Source organism: Amborella trichopoda, chromosome 3 (genome assembly GCF_054954075.1).
Source record: "Amborella trichopoda isolate Santa Cruz 75 chromosome 3, AtrichopodaSantaCruz75HAP2 v2.0, whole genome shotgun sequence".
NCBI classification, from domain to species: Eukaryota; Viridiplantae; Streptophyta; class Magnoliopsida; order Amborellales; family Amborellaceae; genus Amborella; species Amborella trichopoda.
The window spans coordinates 53,929,325-53,951,597 of record NC_142338.1 but is presented as its reverse complement, the minus strand read 5'-3'; the positions used below and the strand labels follow the sequence as shown (position 1 = coordinate 53,951,597).

The following is a 22,273-nucleotide window of genomic DNA, read 5'->3' as shown; positions in this document are numbered from 1 at the left end:
AATTAAGATCAAATTATATTTAAAAAATATATTTACTGCCAAGCTCGCATTTTGATAATATGTGAGCTGGCCACATACGGAGCGCATCTTTTTTCTGTTATTGTTACCACTTAATTGTAATTCTTATGAATATTTTGATCCCATGAGAGAAACCTTAAGATATTTTTTCAAATAGTTTAGGAGTAAGGCGTTAATGGGGGGTAGTGTCAATAGGGCGTGGGTGGTGCTACCATCACGAGCCCAGCCCCGTTTATCAAAACCTCAAGACTTTGACCAATTAAAACTACCATTTCCACACCATTGGTTAAAGCGCCTTCCAAAAGTTCGGTCAAGATTGGCAAATGGCCTCTCTACATCGACATTGTGTGAGAATAAGCCCTTGAAATAAAAGATAAAAAAGAAAAAAATATATAGTAGGAGTGAACAAGAGATTTGTTTGATCTAGATTGCCCGGTTCCCGATTGGAAGAAAGCGAATCCATCCAAAGAGGATCCATTCCCACTTTGAACAAACACCGGGTAAGTAGGAACAGATTCACAATCTAGATCAATGATTCTTGATCCAGACCACTGAATTTCAAATCAAAGGGGTAAGTGCGCTTACGTTTTTTCTTAGTACTTGGATGTTCTTCGGACAATTCAAAAATAATAAGAAACAATTTAATGATGGATTATAAAAAGTTAATTATTCTTATGGGGTTTTATGGAATCTGAGCTTATTTGGTAGGTAACAGGTATATATATCATGCATATGGAACCTCAAACCTCAAGTAGCATGGAAAACATATTAATCATTAAAGAAACCTATTATGGGGAAGAAGATAGTGATTTTTTAATGTAAGAAGAGGCCCACAACTGTGGGAAGTCTATCCAGTTCAAATGACCATTCAAGTGTTAGTTACCAGGTGCATCCGGGGACGCACCTGTAACAGTGGAGGTGCATGTTGATCCAAATTTTTTACCAAAAGGGTAGGGTTTAGGTGCTTCTAGGGGCACATTACAGTGAGGATATAGATTTTGATGCAAAATCGAGCTTTGATTTAAACCACATGGATCATAAATTTGAAATAAAATAACTTGCGCTTTTAGAAATATTATATTGTTTGTTTGAACTTTGAAGTATACAAAAGGAAAGTCTACATTTGGTATAAATAGTCATCATTATTTTTAATCATTATTTTCATCATTCAAGCCTTATCCCAACTCTATGGTGTAAGCTACATGAATCTTGTTCCAGCTTTTTACTCTATCAAAAATCATATCCTTAATTAGACAAAAAATCACTATATACACAATTTATCAAGGGTCGTACATTTAGTCAGACCATAAATCAATATATTTTCACACACCATTTGATGGCATTTAGAAAATCACCTTCCCAAATCCTAACTGCATAACCCGCATTCCAAATCCTAAAACTATGAAGTATCACCCTCATCTCTGCTTCATTAGCCATGAGCTCCCCCCACCAGTCCCAAAAAGGTAATTATAATATTATCATTAGAATCTCTACCATGTTCCCCAATACGAGTAAGGACCTTCCGTCAAAATTTAATTTAACACCACCACTAAGCGGAGTGGTCAACTTGACTTCTATGCTCCCCTCTAGGATTTAGATTTACAACCTCCTTAATATAAGGAAAATTGTTTCATTTGGGCTGGACCGCATTTCTACAAATGCGGTCCAGAGGTATAAAGCATCCATCTTAAAGATGGATGCAAAGAGGTGGTCCATCCAAAAACAATTGTAACTAATGGTCCAAATATTTTCTTAATATAATTATTACTTTTAGTTTCTTTCTTTTTTTTTTTTTTCATATTCATGATCTTCATGTTAAAGATTATATATTCTCTAAAACTTAGGATCAATTTTTTTAAAAAATACATTTATTGTCAAGCCTGCATTTTTACAATATGCGAGCTGGTCGCAAAGACACCGTGTCCATGATATAATGCATAAGATCCACCCTAGAAAGGCCTCAACCAGTGTTTTAAAAATCGGCGAGTCGAACCGGCGGTTCGACTCGAGAACCGGCACAGCCCGTGCCGATTTCAATACAAAACCGAGAACAGCCCAGTTCTAGAGAAGAACCGCCGGGTTCCAATCCGGTTTTGTCCGATTCTACCCGATTCAGCCCGGTTCCCTCCGTGCACGCGTGCGACAAGCACGTGCACGCGTGCGACACGCACGTGAGGTTACCTCAATATTTCTACACAAACATTTTTAATTTATATTACATAGATATTTATATACCAAAGTGGAATACCTATCTTTCGATGTGGGATAATTTCCAAACATTATTAAATGAAAAGGGAATTAAATATATTATATTAATCATCAAGTTATAAACATATATGGTGAGGTGGCGTGGTGGTTAAGACCTTTGTTTCTCCTTGTGACCTCTCAACGTCGAGTTTCGTCGTGGGCGTTATTTTTTTGTGTTGTATATATTGTATAAATATTTTTGTAAATAATATAAAAAGCATAAAAAGATGAAAAATAAAAAAGTTAATTTTTTATATAGCAGTTAATTTTTGTTGTATATAGTGGTATAATTATTTTGTTAAATAATATGAAAGGTATAAAAAAATAAAACATAAAAAATTTATTCTATTTGAAATCTCCATCTTTCTACTAACAATCTCTTTCACTAAATTTATTATAGAAACCTAAAAAAATAAATTTTTTAAAAATTGAAGTGTTATTTCCAAAATTTGTACGCATTTTATTAATTTTTACATTGATAACCAAATCTTTTATTTTATTTATTAATTTTTACATTATAAATCATGTAATGTACTATTTTTCTTACAGTTGTCAATAATACATTTTAAATTAGATAATATTATAAAATATTTTTAATTTGTTATTATTTATCTAATAAAATAATTATAAAATGTAAACTAATAATTATAATTTCAGTATATAATATTATAATTATTTAAGTTTTAATAATTTTGGATTATAGTTAATTAGACTGTAATAATTTGGATTTTTTTAGCGGATTAGGGTTTTTCGCCAAAACGAGATTTTAATGGCCATTCTTTCATTGATTAGTCTACTATTTATAATAGTCCATGTATAATTATATATTTTATCTATGATAATTCTATGATTTTTCTTTTATGTGATGCAAATTTAATGGTTAACATAAGTTTATACAGAGAAAGAGCATCTCAATATTCACAAATTGATGAAAAAAATGAAAGTTAATAATGTAGTACCTTCATTTCTTATTGGATTCCTAAAAAAAAAATATTTATAATGAATTTTAATAATTTTTTCGGATTTTTTTGAAGCTTTAATTCGACAGATTCAGTTGATTCCTGATCTGGATCGTCGATTCGCCGATCCTGATCGGTTTTTGAGATGCTCGATCCGGATCACTGATATGCTTTTTAAACCATTGCTTATAACTATTCAAAGAGAAATTTAATAGCTTGGGTGTGTCTCAAAATTCGAAATTTTTTTTTTTATATTTGAACTTGGTCAATAAAATAATTTAATTTTACATCCAATAGCCAAAGTTAATTGTAACCATTTTTTACCAAAAGATAAATGGCCTTGTTATATATTGTTTCGTAAAAAAACAACCCATAATAGAACTCGAACACGGTAAGCTCTTGTCCGGTAAACTGAATACGGTAAACTGATCACCAGAGGTGCAGGTGGGTTTTTAATTGTGTTTAAACGACCATAAGCCCATATTTTGTTACCTGCAATCTCTGTTGCTTTCTGCTCATCCCTCCCTTCTTTCTCTAATCTCTATCTCTTCCTCTCTCCCCGCTCCACCTGCGCACCTCATCTTTAGCCCCTCCCTTTCTCTCTCTAAGCTCTATCCCTTCCTCTCTCTCCCAGCTCCACATGCGCAGCTCATTATTAGCCCCTCCTTCCCTTTCTCTCTAATCTCTGTCCCTTCCTCTCACCCCGCTCCACCTGGTTTAGCTTTAACGCACCTCATCCTTAGCCCCTCCCTCTCTTTAGCTCTCTAATCTCTATCCCTTCCTCTCTCTCAACCAACCCAAAACCAGGCCCATGAGATCCCTCTTCTTTGAACTAAAATCCCCACAAAAAAACCACCAAACACACCTCCAGATTTAGCTTCAGAGGCCGGCCTCAAAAACCTGCTCAGAACAGGGTTGTGAGAGCAGGGGCAATGAATTTCGACCTCAACAGGAGCCTTTTATGGATTCGATGCAATATGTTGACCGTGAGTGGAGAGGTTAGAGAGAGGAGAGAGAAAAATGAGAGAAAATTTGAGAGGAGAGAGAGAAATAGCATAGTGGGTGGTTCCATCTTGGGTTTTCATCGTGGGTGGGGAGCAGATGGAGCCATGGATGAAGGGAACGAGGAGGGTATTGAGAGGAGAGAGAAAGAGCATAGTTTGGGTAATTTTCTCGTGAAGAGAGAGAATGGAGCCATTGATCGAACGAGAGAAATAGAAGAGAGAGAGGTTTCTCGTTCGAGTTTAGATGGTGAAAGAAAAAAAAGAGGGGTATTAAAGGGAGTTGGGATTTTTAGAGAGAGAAAAAAAGAAGAAGCTATCGGGTATATTGAAAACCGGATAGTAAATTTTAAGCTTAAAAAACTTAAAAGAGCTGACGGGTATTTTCGGAACAACATGTTCTCATTACGTAATTGGGCCCCCAAATATGTCCGGTTCCTAATTTTCTCTTTTTTATGAGTCATGGATGAAACTTCCGTTCAAACATGTGGGATCGCATAGATCCTCAAGGGCCCACAACACAAGTACTTCTCCAATGAAACAGGGAAGAAATCATGTCCTTTTCAACGTACGGCATTGATTAACCTTCACATTAGGAGGAATCTGGATCGTCCGTAATAACTTAAAATCTCATCTTAAATTGAGGAATCTGGACCATCCGTAATAACTTAAAATCTCATCTTAAATGAAGACCGTTCATAAGAACTTAAAATCTCATCTTAAATGAAGTAACTTCAAGATGTTCTCATCTTAATCCACGACGCCACTGGCAACACCACTCGGATCCGACAACGCCACTCAGATCGCTCTCGTTTCTTGTCATTCGGGTGTTGCAGCACCACTCGGATCGTTCTCGTTTCTTGTTCTTCGGGTGTTGCAGCACCACTCGGATCGTTCTCGTTTCTTGTTCTTCGGGTATTGCAGCGAACATCACGCGACGAAACCAGATCAACATGATTAAGTCTACAATGAGATGGCAAAGTCTAAACATTGTTAAGTTTACAATGAGATGACAAACAACGAGATGACAAATTCTACAACGAGAAGCACCCCATGACAATGGCAGAGATAATCATCCTAACTACCATCATCAACATACTGGTGGCAAAGTGGCGATGGCAAAGATAATCATCTTGACTACCATCATCAACATATTAGTGGTAAAGTCTACAACGAGAAGCACCCCTATGGCGATAGCAAAGATAATCATCTTGACTACCATCATCAACATATTGGAAATTTGTGTAAACGTTGATATAATAATTTGATTAGAAAATAGCAAAAAAAAGATAATAGTGATGGCAAAGATAATCATCCTGACTACCATCATCAACTTACTGGTGGCAAAGTCGTTGTCCCATTGCGACGGCAAAGATAATCATCCTGACTATTATCATTAATATATTAGTAGCAAAATCTACAATAAGAAGCAACCCCATGGTGATGGCAAAGATAATCATCCTGACTACCATCACCAATATATTGGAAATTTATCTAGGTGTTGATATAATAATTTGATAAGAAAATAGCAAAAAAAGATAATTAAAAATTTACGTAAGCGTTGATATAATAATTTAATTAGAAAATAACAAAAATAATAATAGGGAAGCATTGATATAATAATTTGATCAGAAAATAACAAAGAAAGATAATAGGGGTGAAGAGGAGGCAGTATCGACTCAAAGATACTTCACTTTTTCATTGATACAATGGAAATGATTTTGATAACAACCAAATATAATGGTCTTTAGGGACCATAAGGTTCTTTTTAACTTTCTTTTACATATATCTCTCGAGTGCCCTTTTTGGATGGATTTTTGGGATTATCGTCACCGCTTTTTATAGGTGTGTATGTACCACCATACTACTTGGTTCTTGATGGTCTTTTGCCATCTATTTTTCTTCACCACAAAGTAACCATATGCATAATAATATTTGTGCGTGTCTTCTTTTTATTGGAGTGACGTGGAATAGTGATGGATGGTGGGATAGTGAGAGAGAGAGAGAGAGAATGAGAGGCAGTGATGGGTTGTGTAGAGAAGAGATGTCTTCGTAGAGATGTCTATAAGTTAGTCGTTTGTGTTGATGAATTTTGGCTCGATTTCTGTTTTTTCAGTCAGCTCTCTGATAAAATGATATTGTATTTCTATATGTTTCAATCGACTGTGAAATACTGGAATTTTTGTCATTGCAATGGCTGATGTGTTGTCGTAGAAAAGTCTGATAAAATTCTTTTGAGCGATACAGCTTCACATATCGCACTTGTTGCTGAGATGTATTCGGCTTCTACGGAAGATAGAGCCACAATATTTTGCTTTCTTGATGACTACGATATCACTTTTGTACCTAGGTAGAATATATTGCCATAAATGTTTTTTTGATCATCAATAGAATCTGCCCAATCACTATCAGAAAATCCAACAATATTAATATTATTTTCATAAATATATTTGATACTGTATTTTTTTGTTCCCTGAATGTATCTTAAAATCCTTTTTGCTGTTGCAAAATGCAGTTTACTTGGTTCATTCATGAACTTGGAACAAATACTAACTGCATGCACAATATCTGGCGTTGCATTAGTCAGATAAATTAAAGATCCAACCAAGCTTCGATAAATCGATGCATCAACTTTTTCTGCATCATCATATTTTGAAAATTTTTCATTCATTGCCATTGGAGTACTCATTGGCTTGCAATTTGACATTCTAAATATTTTCCAGAGATCTTCAACATATTTTTCTTAAGAGATAAGTAATTCTCCATCTGACTGTTTTTCTTGTATTCCAAGAAAATATTTCATAATTCTTAAATCAGCCATTTCATATTCTTTCATCATGGGTTTTTTAAATTCTTCCATCATTTTTTTGTTTGTACCAGTATAAATTAAATCATCCACATAAATCCATACAATTAGGAAGGAATTTCTACTTCCCTTTTTCACATAAAGTGAAGGTTCACTTGGGCTCCTTTCAAATCCATTTTTTTGAAAATATTTATCAATTTTGCTATTCCAAGCTCTTGGAGCTTGTTTTAATCCACATAACGCCTTTTTTAGTTTATAATTTTTTTTTCATTTCCTTTTTCAATAAAGCACAATAGTCTTCTAGTTCCCCATTCAAAAAAGCAGACTCTACATCCAACTAAAAAATTAGAATTTTTAATTAGGCTGCCAAAGCTAAACTAGTTCGAATGGTTTCCATCCTAGCAACATGGGCAAACGTTTCATTAAAATCTATTTCAGGTTGTTGTGCATAGCCTTTTGCTATGAGTCGAGCTTTATGCTTTTTAATGGACCCATCTTCATTATATTTGGTTTTGTAAATCCATTTCAAACCAATTATTTCTTTCCGTTTTGGGTGATCTAGTAATTCTCATGTATTATTTTTCTTTATAACATAAATTTCTTCATTCATGGCATTTAACCAAATTTTTTCTTTAGTTGCATCTTCAAAATTTTGTGGCTCACTATAAAAGAAAGCAACATCACATGATTCATAAATATATGAAAGAGACCTTACTTTTCTGGGAGGCATCTCTGAATCTGAAGAACTTGAACTTGAACTTCCTTGTCTTGGAGTTTCTTGACTTGGACTTGAAGGGTTTGGATCTGGATTTTTATTTGAATCATCATTTTCTAAAATTCTTGTTTCTTGGCCGGAGTTTTTATTCTAGTTCCATTCACTTTTCTCATCAAAGATAACACATCTAGAAATTACCAATTTTTTTTGTTTTTGAATTGTAAAGACGATAAGCTTTTGAAACTTCACTGTATCCAACAAAGATATATTTTTCACCTTTTTTATCAAATTTTTCTTTGTTTTAAGAGGTGCTTTTCACATAAGCAATACATCCAAAAACTGAAATAATTTGCCTCTTATACCATGCCTCAAAAGGTGTTTTATTTTGGAGAGATTTCGTAGGAGTTCTGTTTAGAATATAAATAGCAATACACCATGCCTCAAAAGGTGTTTTATTTTGGAGAGATTTCGTAGGAGTTCTGTTTAGAATATAAATAGCAATACAAACAGCTTTAGCCCAAATTTACTAAGAAGATTCTTACCCTTCAACATACTCCGAGCCATTTCAATTATTGTTCTATTTTTTCTCTCTACTACTCCATTTTGTTGTGAAGTATATACTGCTGTCAATTCTCTTCTGATTTCATTCTTTTTACAAAAAATTCAAAATTCTTTTGATGTAAATTCTCCTCCTTGATTTGTTCACAAGGCTTTTAATGGAAAATCAATTTTCTTTGCTGTATCAGCTTTAAACTGAGTAAAAAATGAAAATGCTTCTAATTTTTGAGCCAATAAATATACCCACATCATTCTGCTGTAATCATCAACAATTAAAAGAAAATATCTTCTTTCATTAAAAGTTTATGTTTGAGTCGGTCTGCATATGTCTGCATGGACTAGTTCCAATGGAGCTCCTGCTCTTCAACATGACTCTAAAAATGACAATCTATATAGTTTTCCATAGATACACCCTTCACATATTTTTCTTTCTTCACATATTGATTGTAGTCAAATTACCATACCTTTATGATTCATCAATTTCAAACTTTGAAAATTTAAATGCACAAATCTTAAATGCCACAAGTAAGATTTATCAGTATTTTTATAATTCAATGCATAATTTTCACATGACATTATCACCATAGGAAAACCTTATTTGGGGTCATTTTCACCTTGGCTATAATCTGTTTATGTTTCTTATAAAAAATCACACATTCATCTCTATTGAAATTGATTGAATATACTTTTTTCATTAATTGACCAACATTTAAAAGATTTTGAGTCAAGCCAGGAACATAAGGTACATCAGAAATTAATTTAGGATTACCTCTTTTTGGTTTTACTACAATTACTCATTTTCTTTCAACATTTTGGAGCTTCACATCACCGAGCTTGAGTTGAGAAGTGATTTTTTCATATATCTCAACAAAATTGCTTCGCTTCCCTGTCATATGATTGCTACAACCACTATCCAGATACCAAATATCATGTGAATTCTGTTGAACGTTCATGCCTAAATGAAACATATGGCCTATATTATTATTTTTCTCATAAAAATGTACTTCATTTTTATGTATTTCATTTTTATGTTGAAACCAATAATCTCTTTGAGAATAATTGGGGTTCTATATTTTTGACATTTATATTAGCAATCCTTGGATTCATGCCTTGATTTTTTTACAAATAATGCAGTAAGATTCAGATTCAGATTTACCTTTTCCATCTGGATTTCTGTAGTTGTTGAAATTATTTCTTCCTCTTGTTTGGCCTTTGGAAATTTTTTATCTTCGACGACCTCTTTGATAATTTTGAAATGTCCCCCTTTCTTTATTTTCTTCAACATTTTTCTTTTCTGACATTGTTAATTTTGATTGAAAAGCTTGTTCTATATTCTGGTTTGAAAATCTGTTCATTCTTTTACTCATGTACTTCAAGAGACCCACTTAATTCTTGTAATGAAAATTTAGATAAATCTTTTGACTCTTCTATGGAAGCTATAACATGGTCAAATTTTACAGGCAAGCTTCTCAAAATTTTCTGAATAATTTTTTGATCAAGAATATCATCTTCATAACATCTAATGTGAAGTATTATTCCAGCAACTCTAGTAAAAAAGTTCTGAATAGCTTCACTATCTTTCATCTAATTATCAAATTCTCTCCATAAATTTTGGAGTTTGATAGAAATATCTTTTTCAGATCCCTTGAATTCATTTTTCATAATATCCCATGCTTCTTTTAATTTTGAACCAGTTTTTATCCTAGGAAATATAGATTTACTTACAGCTTGCTGGATGAAGATAAGGGCTTTTGCATATCTCTTTTTATTTTCCTTGAATTCATTTTTGCTTTGCCGCGACTACGAATCAAATACTGCTACATCTTCTGGTACTGCATAACCTTCTTCAATAATATCCCACGAGCAAGGTTTCTATGCTTCCCCTATAGTATAAAACTTATATACTTCCCCTTATCCAACCGTCCATTCTGAATGGAGGGCTAAGATTGCCTCAATCACAATGTCACGTCTCTACACTATTTTTATTTATTTTTATAAACTATTTTTACACCAAATTTTGGATGTCCAATCCTCTATTAAACTTGCACTAGTGAAAAATATAAAAGCAATATTTCGAATAAAATAAAATAACCAAAATACCCCTGAAAGTTTCAAGAGGTATTTTGGTCATTATATTTTATCAAAAAATTATTTTTAATAGTTTTTACAGGTGCGCCCCAATTAGAAGATGACACATACAAAATGTAATGTTCATACAATTTGTATAAAAAAAAACTAAAAATAAAATACTTTGAGACGTTAGATCTAAGATCAAAAGATGAGTGGCTCTCTTGATCAAAATTGGATGGCTGGATGGTAGGGGAAGCATAAATTTTTTATGTTGTAGGCAAGTATAGAAACATTTCCCATATCCCACAGATCTTGTGAGATAAAGAGAGTCTTCATTTGGAGACTCCATGAGTTATAATCTTCTCTATCTTATGTCGTAAATATTAGATTTTATGTCATAAATATTAGATTTTGGGTATAATTCACACTAGAAGTTGATACCAAAGGTAAATGGGTTCTTTTAGGAAGCATAAATCTGGCTTTGATACCAAATGTTAGAAATTTACGGAAATGTTGATATAATAATTTGACCAGAAAATAGCAAAGAAAGATAATAAGGGTGAAGAGGAGGCACTATGGACTCAAGGATATTTCACTTTTTTATTGATACAATGAAAATAATTTTAATAACAAACAAATGTAATGGCCTTTAGCGACCATAACCTTCTTTCTAACTTTCTTTTACATATATATATATATATATATATATATATATATATAGCCGGAGAACCTTTTTTTTTTGGATGGATTTTTCGGATAATCGTGACCCCTTGTTAAGGGTGTTTTGTACCGCCACGCTACTTGGTTCTTGATGGACTTCGGCCATTTATATTTCTTCACCACAAAATAAGAAGAAGTAATATTTGTGCGTGCCGTTGGAGTGAGGTGGAATAGGATGGACGGTGGGATAGTTATAGAGAGAGAATGAGAGGCGAGGCGGGGACAATATTTTTTTGAAGACAAGACACCAAGGGGACTCGTGCAGTTCACAAGACCTATCGCAGTGCTGTCATTTGTTGTTCTTCCTGCATCCTCAATCTTCAGAGAGACTGCATCCTCAATTTTGAGAGAGAGAGAGAGAGAGTCTTGGGCTTAAGAAAATGCTGGAGAGAGAGAGAGAGAGAGATTGGGGCTTGATGAGTTCGTCGGTGGAAGAAATGCACGAAGGATAAAAAAATGATAACAACGACGAAGATGAAGACGATCTGGGGTGAGAGAGTAGCAAAAACAAGATTTGATGGCTTCAGAGAAATACGAAAAATGGAGGACGAATTGTAGGTGGTTTAAAGGACGGTGGACGGTCGACGGCAGAGGAATGGAAGGCGCAGAGAGAAAAGGTAAGAAAAAGGGGAAGAGAGAGAAAGTAAAGCAGTACCAAGGCTATGGACTAGCCTTTGTTGATTGGTGGAGATCAAAACCCACCTTCTTAGGAATCAACGGGAAATCAAGAAAACCACAGGACGCAAATATAACTGACACCGGAAATCTAACTGTTCTTTGGTTTAGGAGCTGCAGCTGCAATTCTATTTTTTCTTTCCTTTGGGAGTTATAACTTTTGTAACCAAATAAGCTGAGAGATGAAATTTATAACCAAATAAGCTGAGATGAAAATTATTTTGCATAAATTTCTTAAATTTCAGTACTAAAATTTGGGTAATTTAAATTAAAGTATTAACCAATTTTTATGTTATCTTCATTTCATATAGAAATCTCTCGCTCTCTCTAATATGCAAGAGCAGAGCACCCGAAACAACCATACAATAACGCTACTGAAAAGAAGTGCACACACCGCGTATTATTTTTACTCCGGGGACGGAGAGAGAACACAGAACTGTTAATTTTAGAGAGAGAACAGCGCTTGTTAATTTTAGAGAGAGAGAGAATGCTTGTTGTTCTAGAGAGAAAGAAGGCGGGGAACCTTGGTTAATATTTCAGTGTCAAAATGGGATCACGCCAAAACTGGTAAGCCTCGCCGTTAAATCCCGCCCAACTTCTCTGTTCTCTCTCTCTCTCTCTCTCCTTTCTTTGCCTCTCTCTGCTCTCGCTCTATATAGCGTAAGTGTGCAGCGTCTCTCATTCTCTCAGTTCTCTCTTTCTCCCTCTTAGATTGAATGAAGAGAACCAGAAGTTTCATTTTCACATCTCACAATTCATCTCAAGAAAATATTATTCGGGTATGTCAATCCCTCTCCCTGCTGCCTTCTCAATTTCTTCTATTTCTTGAATAGATCGTGTTTTGGTTATTTGGAACAATCTCAATAATGAATCTTTTTTGTTTTTCTCTCTCTCTCTTGGATCTTTTTCTGTCTCTTCTTATCCCTCCTCTTTATTGTTTGAATTTACTTGTGCAAGAGCATCTATCTCTAATGGATCTTTTTATCTCTCTTCTTGTCCATCCTCGATATTTCTTGAATTTCCAGGTGCAAGATCATGGCCAGTAGCAATAGCATCAGACAAATATGCAGTTCATGCAAGTATCAAGGGAGGAAATGCGATCCAGATTGTATTCTTGCGCCATATTTCCCTGCAGATCGAATGGATGACTTCTTAAAGTTCCACAGCCTTTTCGGCATAGAGAGAATATGCCCAATCTTGACGCTCATGATCGAACCCATTAAGAGACCCGATGCCGTGAAATCTATGCTATACGAGGCTAATGCCCGTTTAAATCACCCTGGAGGTTGTATGTATATCATACACATGCTTCAGGAGCAGCTCAAGATGCTTGAGTATAAGCTCCACAGTCTAAAACAAGAACCTCCGCATTGGCGAGGGGTTTTTCTAGGACAGCTGGGGCATGGAATAGATAATCTACAACGGAATTACAGTGCCAATCAAGAACTAGACCATGGTCTTTTGGAGGCTCAGCAACTAGACCATGACAGTTTTGAGGCTCAGCAACTAGAGCAGCAGCAGGAACGGGTGGACCTTCAGGTTGTGCATGGTGGGACTGGCGGGGTGGTGGAGGGTGGCGAAGTTGCAGAGGTGGGGCAGCATGGGGGAGTGGTGGATACTGAAATGATGGATACGCAGGTATTTCTTAATGTTTGAAACAAGAATTATTAAATCTATCTGTTTTCCATTGTTAATTATAAACAATGAATCATTCTTTTTTTATCAAATTTCAAGTGCACTTCAACAAAAAGGTTCTAAAATTTATCAAATTAGTCCTGAGAAAATAACTATCTTATCTAATTACAGAGATGAATTGGATCCAATTTCTTTAGTGTTAAATAGTACTCAAAAGAATGGACGTTTCTCAGAAAACTTGGAAATCTATGAAAAGTAACATGTAGAGCTTGGGATTTCATATAAATTTTAATTAAAATCATGAAGACACACTTACAATTCTATGTCTATTGTGTGTATAGATAGATTTACTACGAAATTTCGCATTGCAACTGTGAATCGTGGAGACCAGGAGAAAGTACATCACAAAGACAGCAGAAGATGACCGTGTGCATTCACAAAGACTGAAAAGAAGACCATCTCTCTCTCCAAACAAGTTTTGCTCTCAAAAATTGTGTTTTCTACGGGTTTGAAGAAAAATAATGCTTTATGATTGAATGAAAACAGTACAATTTTTTTGAAGGGTGTGATCTACATGTTAGAAAATTAAAAATTAAAAATTCAAATTTTGTTCTTTTAAATATAATAATCTAATAACCTTTAGGTGTTTCCAGAAATTTTGAATCCAAAAAATTTTCCCAACTTAATTTTCTTTCCAAGAGAGTAAGTGTATAGTATCACCTCACTTTAAAATGGAGAGAGAGAGGAAATGGCACGATATTTTCTTGCTCCTTAGCTAGAGAGAGAAGGTACAATCCTAAGAGCGGGGGGCAGCCCTTTGAATAACAAAAGAAGACAGTATAAGGGAAAAGAGATCGAATACAAAGAAGTTGAGAACGAAATTTTCTCCTTGAATATAAGGATCGTATATTATAAGACCGTTCATTATTAGAACAAGAAGATTACAATCATTTGTAGTCAATGGATGTGAAATCCCATGAATTGAAATGTATCATTATATTCAAAAATTTTATTTGGACTTTGTACCAAGTCAATGACACATCTCCAACCACCGGATCTCATATCTGACAGCCAATAATGCTGATGACCTCTTTATACTAAAAGTAAATGCTCCCATAATATAGATTTCCATAGGGAAAAGTTTATATAGAGCAAAGGTTCTAAACAATGAAATAGCCTACCTAAAAAATTTCACTAGAAGAGGTTTTTTTGAGCCCCAAATATCTTCAAATTGATCATCTAGACAACAAGATGCATTGACATGAGAAAAAAAATAGATTTCAGGTTTTGAAAATCGTATATTTTGCAATGCATCAAGATTTTCAAGTTTTCATAGATTTGTCGATCTACACTATTTTTGAAACTTTAAACTTTAGAAATAAAGATAATAATGTATTTTAAGGCTATCACAAATATCTCCAGTATTGAAACCACATTTCTATGCACGATTTGAAGGTAGACTCTAATTTGATTGTTTAGAGCCTAAGCTCTATACAAACCGCACCGATTTCCATATCAAAAATTGGAAAGGTTCAGGTTTCTTCTATGAATAGATCACTTATATATAAAGTCTTTTGGTTAAGTTTACTCTTGGAAACAGATTTCCCATTAAAATTGTGAGTCCCATTCAATATCGGCTTCTAATATATAAATTATAGACAAGTATACGAAGAGACCATTTACTTTCAGCACAAGGAGGTCACAATCGCTCTCGTCTGTCTGATTTTAAATCTAGTAGTTGTAAGCATGTTATTGACTAGACTCAAAAATTTTAAAAAAAAAATCCTCAAATTTTGTAACACACCCTAAGCCATCCAATTTGACATCTAATAGCTAGGAGTGATTGTGACATCTTTGTAATAATAAGAACATAGTCTCGTCGTGCAAATCTTTTCTGAAAGGCTTTTTTCCTTAAAAGTGGAAGGAAACTAAATCTTGATAACCTCAAAAATAAGGAGTCCTAGTAAATCGATTTTTCTCCCTCTAATCTCTAATGATAGATTACGTGTCTTATAAAAGCTTAATAAGTTAGATAAATTAGCTAGATGTGCGTGTCATAGCCTTTCAAATATTATGACTAAATTCGGAAAGTTCTAAGTAACAATTGTTTTCCAGAAAATAAACTATTAAAATTTCGGGATTAGGGAGGGCCAGTTTGGATGGCGGTTAATTTTATCATGAGTAGATGATCTTATTTGAAACGAATATATTATTTGGCGATTTTATTATGAGTAGATTATCTTATTTTAAATTAATATATTATTTTGTTCGTTTTTTGGAGCATTCTCTGTATTAATATATGGACATTTTGTAGCCATTTATGAATAAACATAAATAATTTTCAGAAAATTAATATGGGTAAAGTAAAATTATCTTTTCATAAAGATAAACTTAAAATTGCCTATTAAATTAATTTTAGATAATGATAGGAGGGATAGTAGCAAATAATATATTATTCATTATAAGGACTAATTTTGTTAAAACGCTGAATTGACAGTGACAACGAGTACCCCAAACAAGCTTTAAGTGAATAATATTCAAATTAGTAAAAAATCTCTCTTCACTTGCATTCAAAATATTTACTCTAAATATAAGGTATTTATTAAAAGGAAAAAGTTTACAAAAGGTTGCAACCTTAAAAATGTAGAACTACATATGCACCTGAAAAATTCATGGAAAAATGTTGATTTAATATAGGAAAACCCTATAATTGACTATCTTGACATCGAGAAATATGAATATGAAAAAAAAGGATTTTGAGTCTCACAAATAGTGCACCTTGCAAAACATTATCCGGACCATCCATTTTCAAGATTTTCATATGTTTATAGATCTACTTGATTTAAACCATTTTTTTTAATTTAAAACTTTATAGTAAGATATGAAAATAGATTTTAAAATAATCCTAATAATTTTTTACACCAAAATTATGTGATAAAATTTGAAGGTGTGCCTTAATTGGATTGTTTAAGGTTGCAACCTTATAGAAACCACACCGTTATTAAAATGAAGATTTTTGTTTTTAATTAGACTTCCTATTATATTTCCCCTCAAATTACCTATGAAGATAATTATAGGATGAGATAAATTTTAAATTGAATTAAGAACCGATAACCTCAAACACCCACTTTGAATAGGTATTCAAACCTAAAATCTCTCTTCCTAGGGTACTACTCGCATTGAATGTCATCCCTAGCCTCACTTATGGCTTAATATAGATAGAATAGATTAGGGGAAGTATACCACGACATAGGAACCCAGTGACCACAGGTATCTAATGTTGGTACTTTTTTTGTTTGAAAAACACTAAGTGCCATTTTAAAATGATATAATTTCAAAGTGCATGGTTTTCTAGAGTATATTGTTGTAGAGAGAAGTAATTGGAGTATATTGTTATCGCGAGAAATAATGGGTTTTTAGTCTCGCATCTAAGGAAAGAAAAACTAATGTATTTATATGCAAATACTCTTTTTATTTGTGCACATTGAACAGAGAGAGTACGTTACTTATACGGAGCAAGCGTAGCATGCGATTCGAGTATGAGATGCGTGCCATATGCCCATGCACTGGTTGGACTTGGAGCTTGCTTTCCATTTTGCAGCAATTGGAATTGCTAACCACGTTGCATTACACAGCATCGCCCATAGCAATATCAAAGTTCGGTGTCACTCATGGGGATGCACCTGTCCAGAATCGTTTATAGCTATGCAACAAGTCAAAGTTGTGAATAAAAAAAATGACAAAAAACGTAGTACATATCACCATGAACGACTCTTATAAGTACAGTACAGACCGGAACCGTAGGTGGCCGCAGTAGAGATCTGCCATGAAGCCACTGTGTCAAAGAATGAGCAAAGGTGATCGTTGTTCTCCGAAACAGCCTGATCAACCACCACGTGATCTTTTGGCCTAGCCTACGACTAGATGAAACAGAGATCGCTGTGCTGCACCCATTATTGCTACATAACCCACATGAGGTGCACTGTTCTCACATTTAAATGGAACGCAGCAGTACACTCACTTGTTCAAAAGCAAACCCAAACATCCACGAGTCATAAAGAAACATGTTTTTGTCAGTTTTTTCTTCTTCAAATTTTAACTATATCAAATGATCTTATGTAAAGATACATGTTCAGAAATTTTGCATAGAAAATATATTGATTTTAAGCATGCCCAGAAGCTCAAATATGTCACAAGAAGTGAAACAATTTATGACCGAACTAGCATTATGAGATCAAAATCAAGCATTACCAACAATTCTTGAGCTAACATCAAAGAAAATGTAGGTTACATGCAGCCCGAGGCACAACTATTCCTGGATGGCAGGGTGTGTTTTGCTGTTTCTCATTGAACTTGTTGCAATTCTAATGGGAATTATATACAAAGTTGACATAATAGATTGGAACACAACCCTTTGAAAGAAAGTCTACTTTAACTCCAAGCATCGATTCGCAAATTGATAGAAATTGCACATCCCAACTTGACAAATAACTAATCTGGAAACACATAAGTTCCAGGATTTATAGAGTCAAGTGGAGCCATAAATTTCACATAAATATGAGAAGCAGTAGATGGGGAACATGAAAAGCAAAAAGATGCAATGTAAAACACATTGACAAAATACTAAGCATAATCACCCTCTTAGAATAATGAGACTCCATGCATTTATAATAACCAACCAGTGGTAAGATTATTCCCAATTTCAACAAATGGAAAGACTGAACTTCTCACAATTTTGTCAAATAGGCGAACCCAGTAAAAAGCATAATTGAACAAGCATATTACCTCTCTACTCAAGTTTCTGTTTTGGTCATAGAACTCTCAGTGGCAAGCTCTTGCACAAAAGAAACACAGTCGCCATGTAAAATCATAAAATTATTCCATGAATAAAACTCGTTAATAGGAGCACAGGTATAAGCATTAATACACTACCAAACCAGAAAAATGGAAGTATGTATAAGCATTAATAGTACTCGTTGATTGCTCCTACCACCTTTCCATCAACAGAGACATTGTTTCCATCAGTTTGTGATACAGGATTTGAGGACATCACTTCAACCAACTGGATTGTATGGAAACAATCAATGTTATGGTAATCCCAAATATATGGCATGTTCATGTGGTTGCATTTGTGAGAACCATAGAGGTTGTTGCTTTCCTCAGAGGTGACCGCAGTGGAGATATGTTGGCCATGTCCAGGATTTTGTTCCATGCAGTACTCATGATGCATATCTGCAAAAAAAAAAAAAAAAATATACAAAGATAAAGGAATGACGGATTTTGCATCGGAGTAGTAGTTAATAAGACAAATGATTATTAGACATCCGCTTGTAGTTTATTTTCAGGATGGAACCTAATGGTTTTGAAGCTTAGTCTTGGAACCCTAGGTTATCGGTTCGAATCAAGCTCATGGATCGAATAACAAATTCCAAGGAGTATGAAAACAAAAATAACTATATTATAGCATTACCTTGTTCAAGATGCTTGTATACCAAACTTGCATCATCCTCTTGAATCTTTTCGTCTAACCTGACAAGTGACCTGAAAAGAGACAATAAGATAGGAATATAATGTGATACTAGGCCACTATTTATTTTCTATGTATTTGCTCAACTGAAGAAAATAAAATAAAGGAAAATTGCTTGATGTAGAACCATAGATCCACCTATCAGGCTGCCTTGAGTTTATTTCAGGGTCTATAACTTTAACTTGTAGTGCTGAAAGGAGTACTCCCTGATCCTGTGTATGCAAGACGCATAATTTGAGTAAATGATATGGACAGATGTAATAACCAAAGTTACGTATGTTTTCATTTTGGTTATGTGAAAATCAGAACAGACACCCCTTAATCCAATAAACCTTTCAAGGATTAAAATTTCTCTCGTTTCCTAACAATTCCAGTAAACAGACTTCCAAGAGTAATTAAATTAAGCAATAAGAAATCCGAGATTTCTTACCACTGTAAATTTGGCCCAAGCACTCTCCTGAATCTTTTGCAAGGCCAATCCCAAGTTTTGTTTCTCCAAAAGCAAGGTCTATATTTCAAAATAAATGAATCATTCAATACACTCAATGTGGGAAATTGCAGAATGAAAGATCAGAGAAAGTTCGAAAAACGTGTTTCTTAGTAACCAAACTTTGGATAGTTTCTTCCTTTACAGATATGTCATTCTGTAGGTAATCTTGGTCAACATAAAAAATCTGACTGTACACTGATACTCAAATCACCTTTGACAGATACTTAACATAATAACAAGTATGAGATGGATATAGCTTCTATTTGTGGCTGAAGACGATCTATTGTTGTCAATTCCTCTTATCTTTTTTTCATCTCCAAAGTGGTTTGATCCTTTCTCTTGAGCTCATCTTGGTTGTTCTTGATTTTATTCTCTAAAATTCTTATCTTCTCTGCCAAGATAGAATCAAGAAACCTTCTGAGTGGCAAACCAGAAACTGAAGGTAAAGAAGAGAAAAATATAGCAGGCTCAACAAGAAAAATGCAAGGACAGAAACCTAGTAAAAGTCTCCCACTCCACAAACACAGACAATTATTTAGGAAGCCCATAAATCAAGGTGGTAGTTGCATCTTATAGAGTATCCGGTTTGCATCAAGCTAAGAAATATGAACTGACAGGCATCCGTCAGAGGAAATGAGGAGCATCTTCAGATTTATGTGATTTTGAAATACATTCCATTAGACTTCATGAATATTGACAGAGTTGGCAACCAAAATTTCCTGAGAGCAATCAACTCCAATTCAGGAAGTGACCACACCTTTTAAAGTCTTTTTCGAATAACAAAACATCATCCACCTTCCTTTTCAATATGGTAGCTGAGTGTTAGACATGCAAGGAAGATGAGGAATAAGCGGTCCAAATAAAGAACTGTACAATGAAAATAAATTTTGAGTGGGCAAAAAATCCAATGATTCCGCTTCAAACATAAAGCTGACAAAGGATTACAGCTTCGAGACAGAAAGCTACATGCTTGATTGCTCTTTTTCGCTTGCAAGCCATGCATGCTGTCAACAACTTACTTGATATCGGCAGTTTCTTTTATAATAGAGTCAAATAGTAAAGATTGGTGGTGAATCTTCTCGCAGAGAACTGCTATCTTTCGGTGTCGCATCTAAATGGAATGTTTCAATGCACATGTAGATTCCTGGATAATAAGTATAACATGCCATCAGTGTTGCTAACGACGAAATAATGTATCGACATTACATAAAATAGGCTCATGAGCTTCATGGTCAAGATACAGCTCAACAAAGCCAAAAACTATTGAAATGAAGCTATAATATAACTGCGCGTACACACTGCTTCAAATCCTTCTACAAAACTCGACCCATCAATATGAAAATTTTTATCATCAGATGACCACCAATACTGAGCATCACTATTGCACAAATCTAGGACATGCAATCTACTTGGTTTGTTTGTTAGGACCATTGTTTGCAAAATCACCCGATCTAACCGCTAATCGCCTAGTTAGATCGGAACCAGCCAGTGGCCGGTTTCAGTTTTGGGCGTTAGGGTGATCAACTGGTATTTTTTTTAAAAAAAAATTCAAAAAAATATATATAAATTCTCAAAAATAAGGAATTTTATTTGTAAGACATTTTTAAATATTCTTTACATTATGGTAAAGATTAAAAATTCTTTTGGTCATTAATACTCACTTTTATATTTTTCCATTTTTTTAAATTTTTTTTAAAAATAGCCTTTGGAAAATATAAATATGTTAAAATCCATTTTTTTTCATTAATTTTTAAATTCATTTGAATGTGTTTTTCTTTAATCATTCTTTATATGCTTTTCATATTTACTAGTTTTTTTGTATTTTTTTATTTTTTTGACACTTTTTTGACCGCCCGGGACTTGCCCGGTTAGAGCAGTTGAATCGGCCAGTTTACCGATTAGGCCGGTTAAACCACTTTCATGCCCATGTTCGGTTAACCGTTCCGGTTTGATTTTGCGAACACTGGTTAGGACGGATTTTGTTGATAATTAGTGCATAAGCTGTCGCTAGTCAATCCTTGCCCATCAGGTCGGAGTTGAAACGTGAATTGTCTACATACTCTTCAATTACGATTAGGGAATTTTCTGTGTTGCAAATATGTAATTAACCCATAAGGATGTTTTGATCTTTTTGGTAGCTCATGTAAATAATGGATGCACTGTCCCATTCAGTGAATTGATAATCATCTCATAATTCTGATCATGCTCACACAATTGATTCACACCTTATATTGCTATAAATTTAAAACAAATTGCTTATTATTGCAGGTCATCTGATAATAGAGATTATCAAATGGATGGGTGTAGAGTTTTCTAGAAGGATTTGTAAATTTCAATATGCGAAGAACATCTATGAAAGAAAAGCAAAACCAATATGTGTTTCAAGAATGAATATCAACAATAACAGAGGAAGTAGGAGTTGCTAAATGAGCTCCAAGATCTAATTAGAATAAAGCCAAACGGTATTGCTACATATTTGAGTTAGAGCTCATCATTTTATCTCAGCACTAGATTTAGATACCATCTCTCATCATTTTATCTCAACACTAGATTTAGATACCATTTCAGGCTTCACACTTCTGTATGAAGAAAGAGACGTACTGAGAAAAATTGAGGAAATGGACTTGGATTGATGAGTAGTGTCTCTACCCTGTATTTAACTCATGCGCAATTGTATTTAGAAATGAATGGAAAAGCCAACTTCGATATATGAGTTTTGAGTGAGTATTCAGAATGTTTAAATCAATCCTTATTGTCATCTAGCTTATTTCTTAGAATGAGCTCCCATAATGCAATAGGTATTTTTTTGTGTGACCATTTAGAAAAGTGAATCGCAGCATCCTCACGCATGT

The 22,273-nt window shown here is 34.1% G+C and overlaps 1 protein-coding gene across 1 annotated transcript; it reads left to right on the top strand.

The window, feature by feature from the left end:
* The first annotated feature begins 12,201 nt into the window (after positions 1 to 12,201).
* LOC18429346 (LOB domain-containing protein 25) lies at positions 12,202 to 13,965 on the top strand. The gene is made up of 4 exons (XM_088861371.1): positions 12,202 to 12,336; positions 12,481 to 12,548; positions 12,795 to 13,407; positions 13,746 to 13,965. The coding sequence occupies exons 3-4, from the start codon at positions 12,805 to 12,807 to the stop codon at positions 13,779 to 13,781; spliced, it is 639 nt and encodes a 212-aa protein (XP_088717497.1). The 5' UTR covers positions 12,202 to 12,336; positions 12,481 to 12,548; positions 12,795 to 12,804; the 3' UTR covers positions 13,782 to 13,965.
* The last annotated feature ends 8,308 nt before the right edge of the window (positions 13,966 to 22,273 follow it).

Bases quoted from the DNA above. Each gene is read 5' to 3' on its own strand.
- LOC18429346 (XM_088861371.1), top strand. From the start codon at position 12,805: ATGGCCAGTAGCAATAGCATCAGACAAATATGCAGTTCATGCAAGTAT. The intron at 13,408-13,745 runs GTATTTCTTAAT...TTGTGTGTATAG, and splicing joins CTGAAATGATGGATACGCAG to ATAGATTTACTACGAAATTT.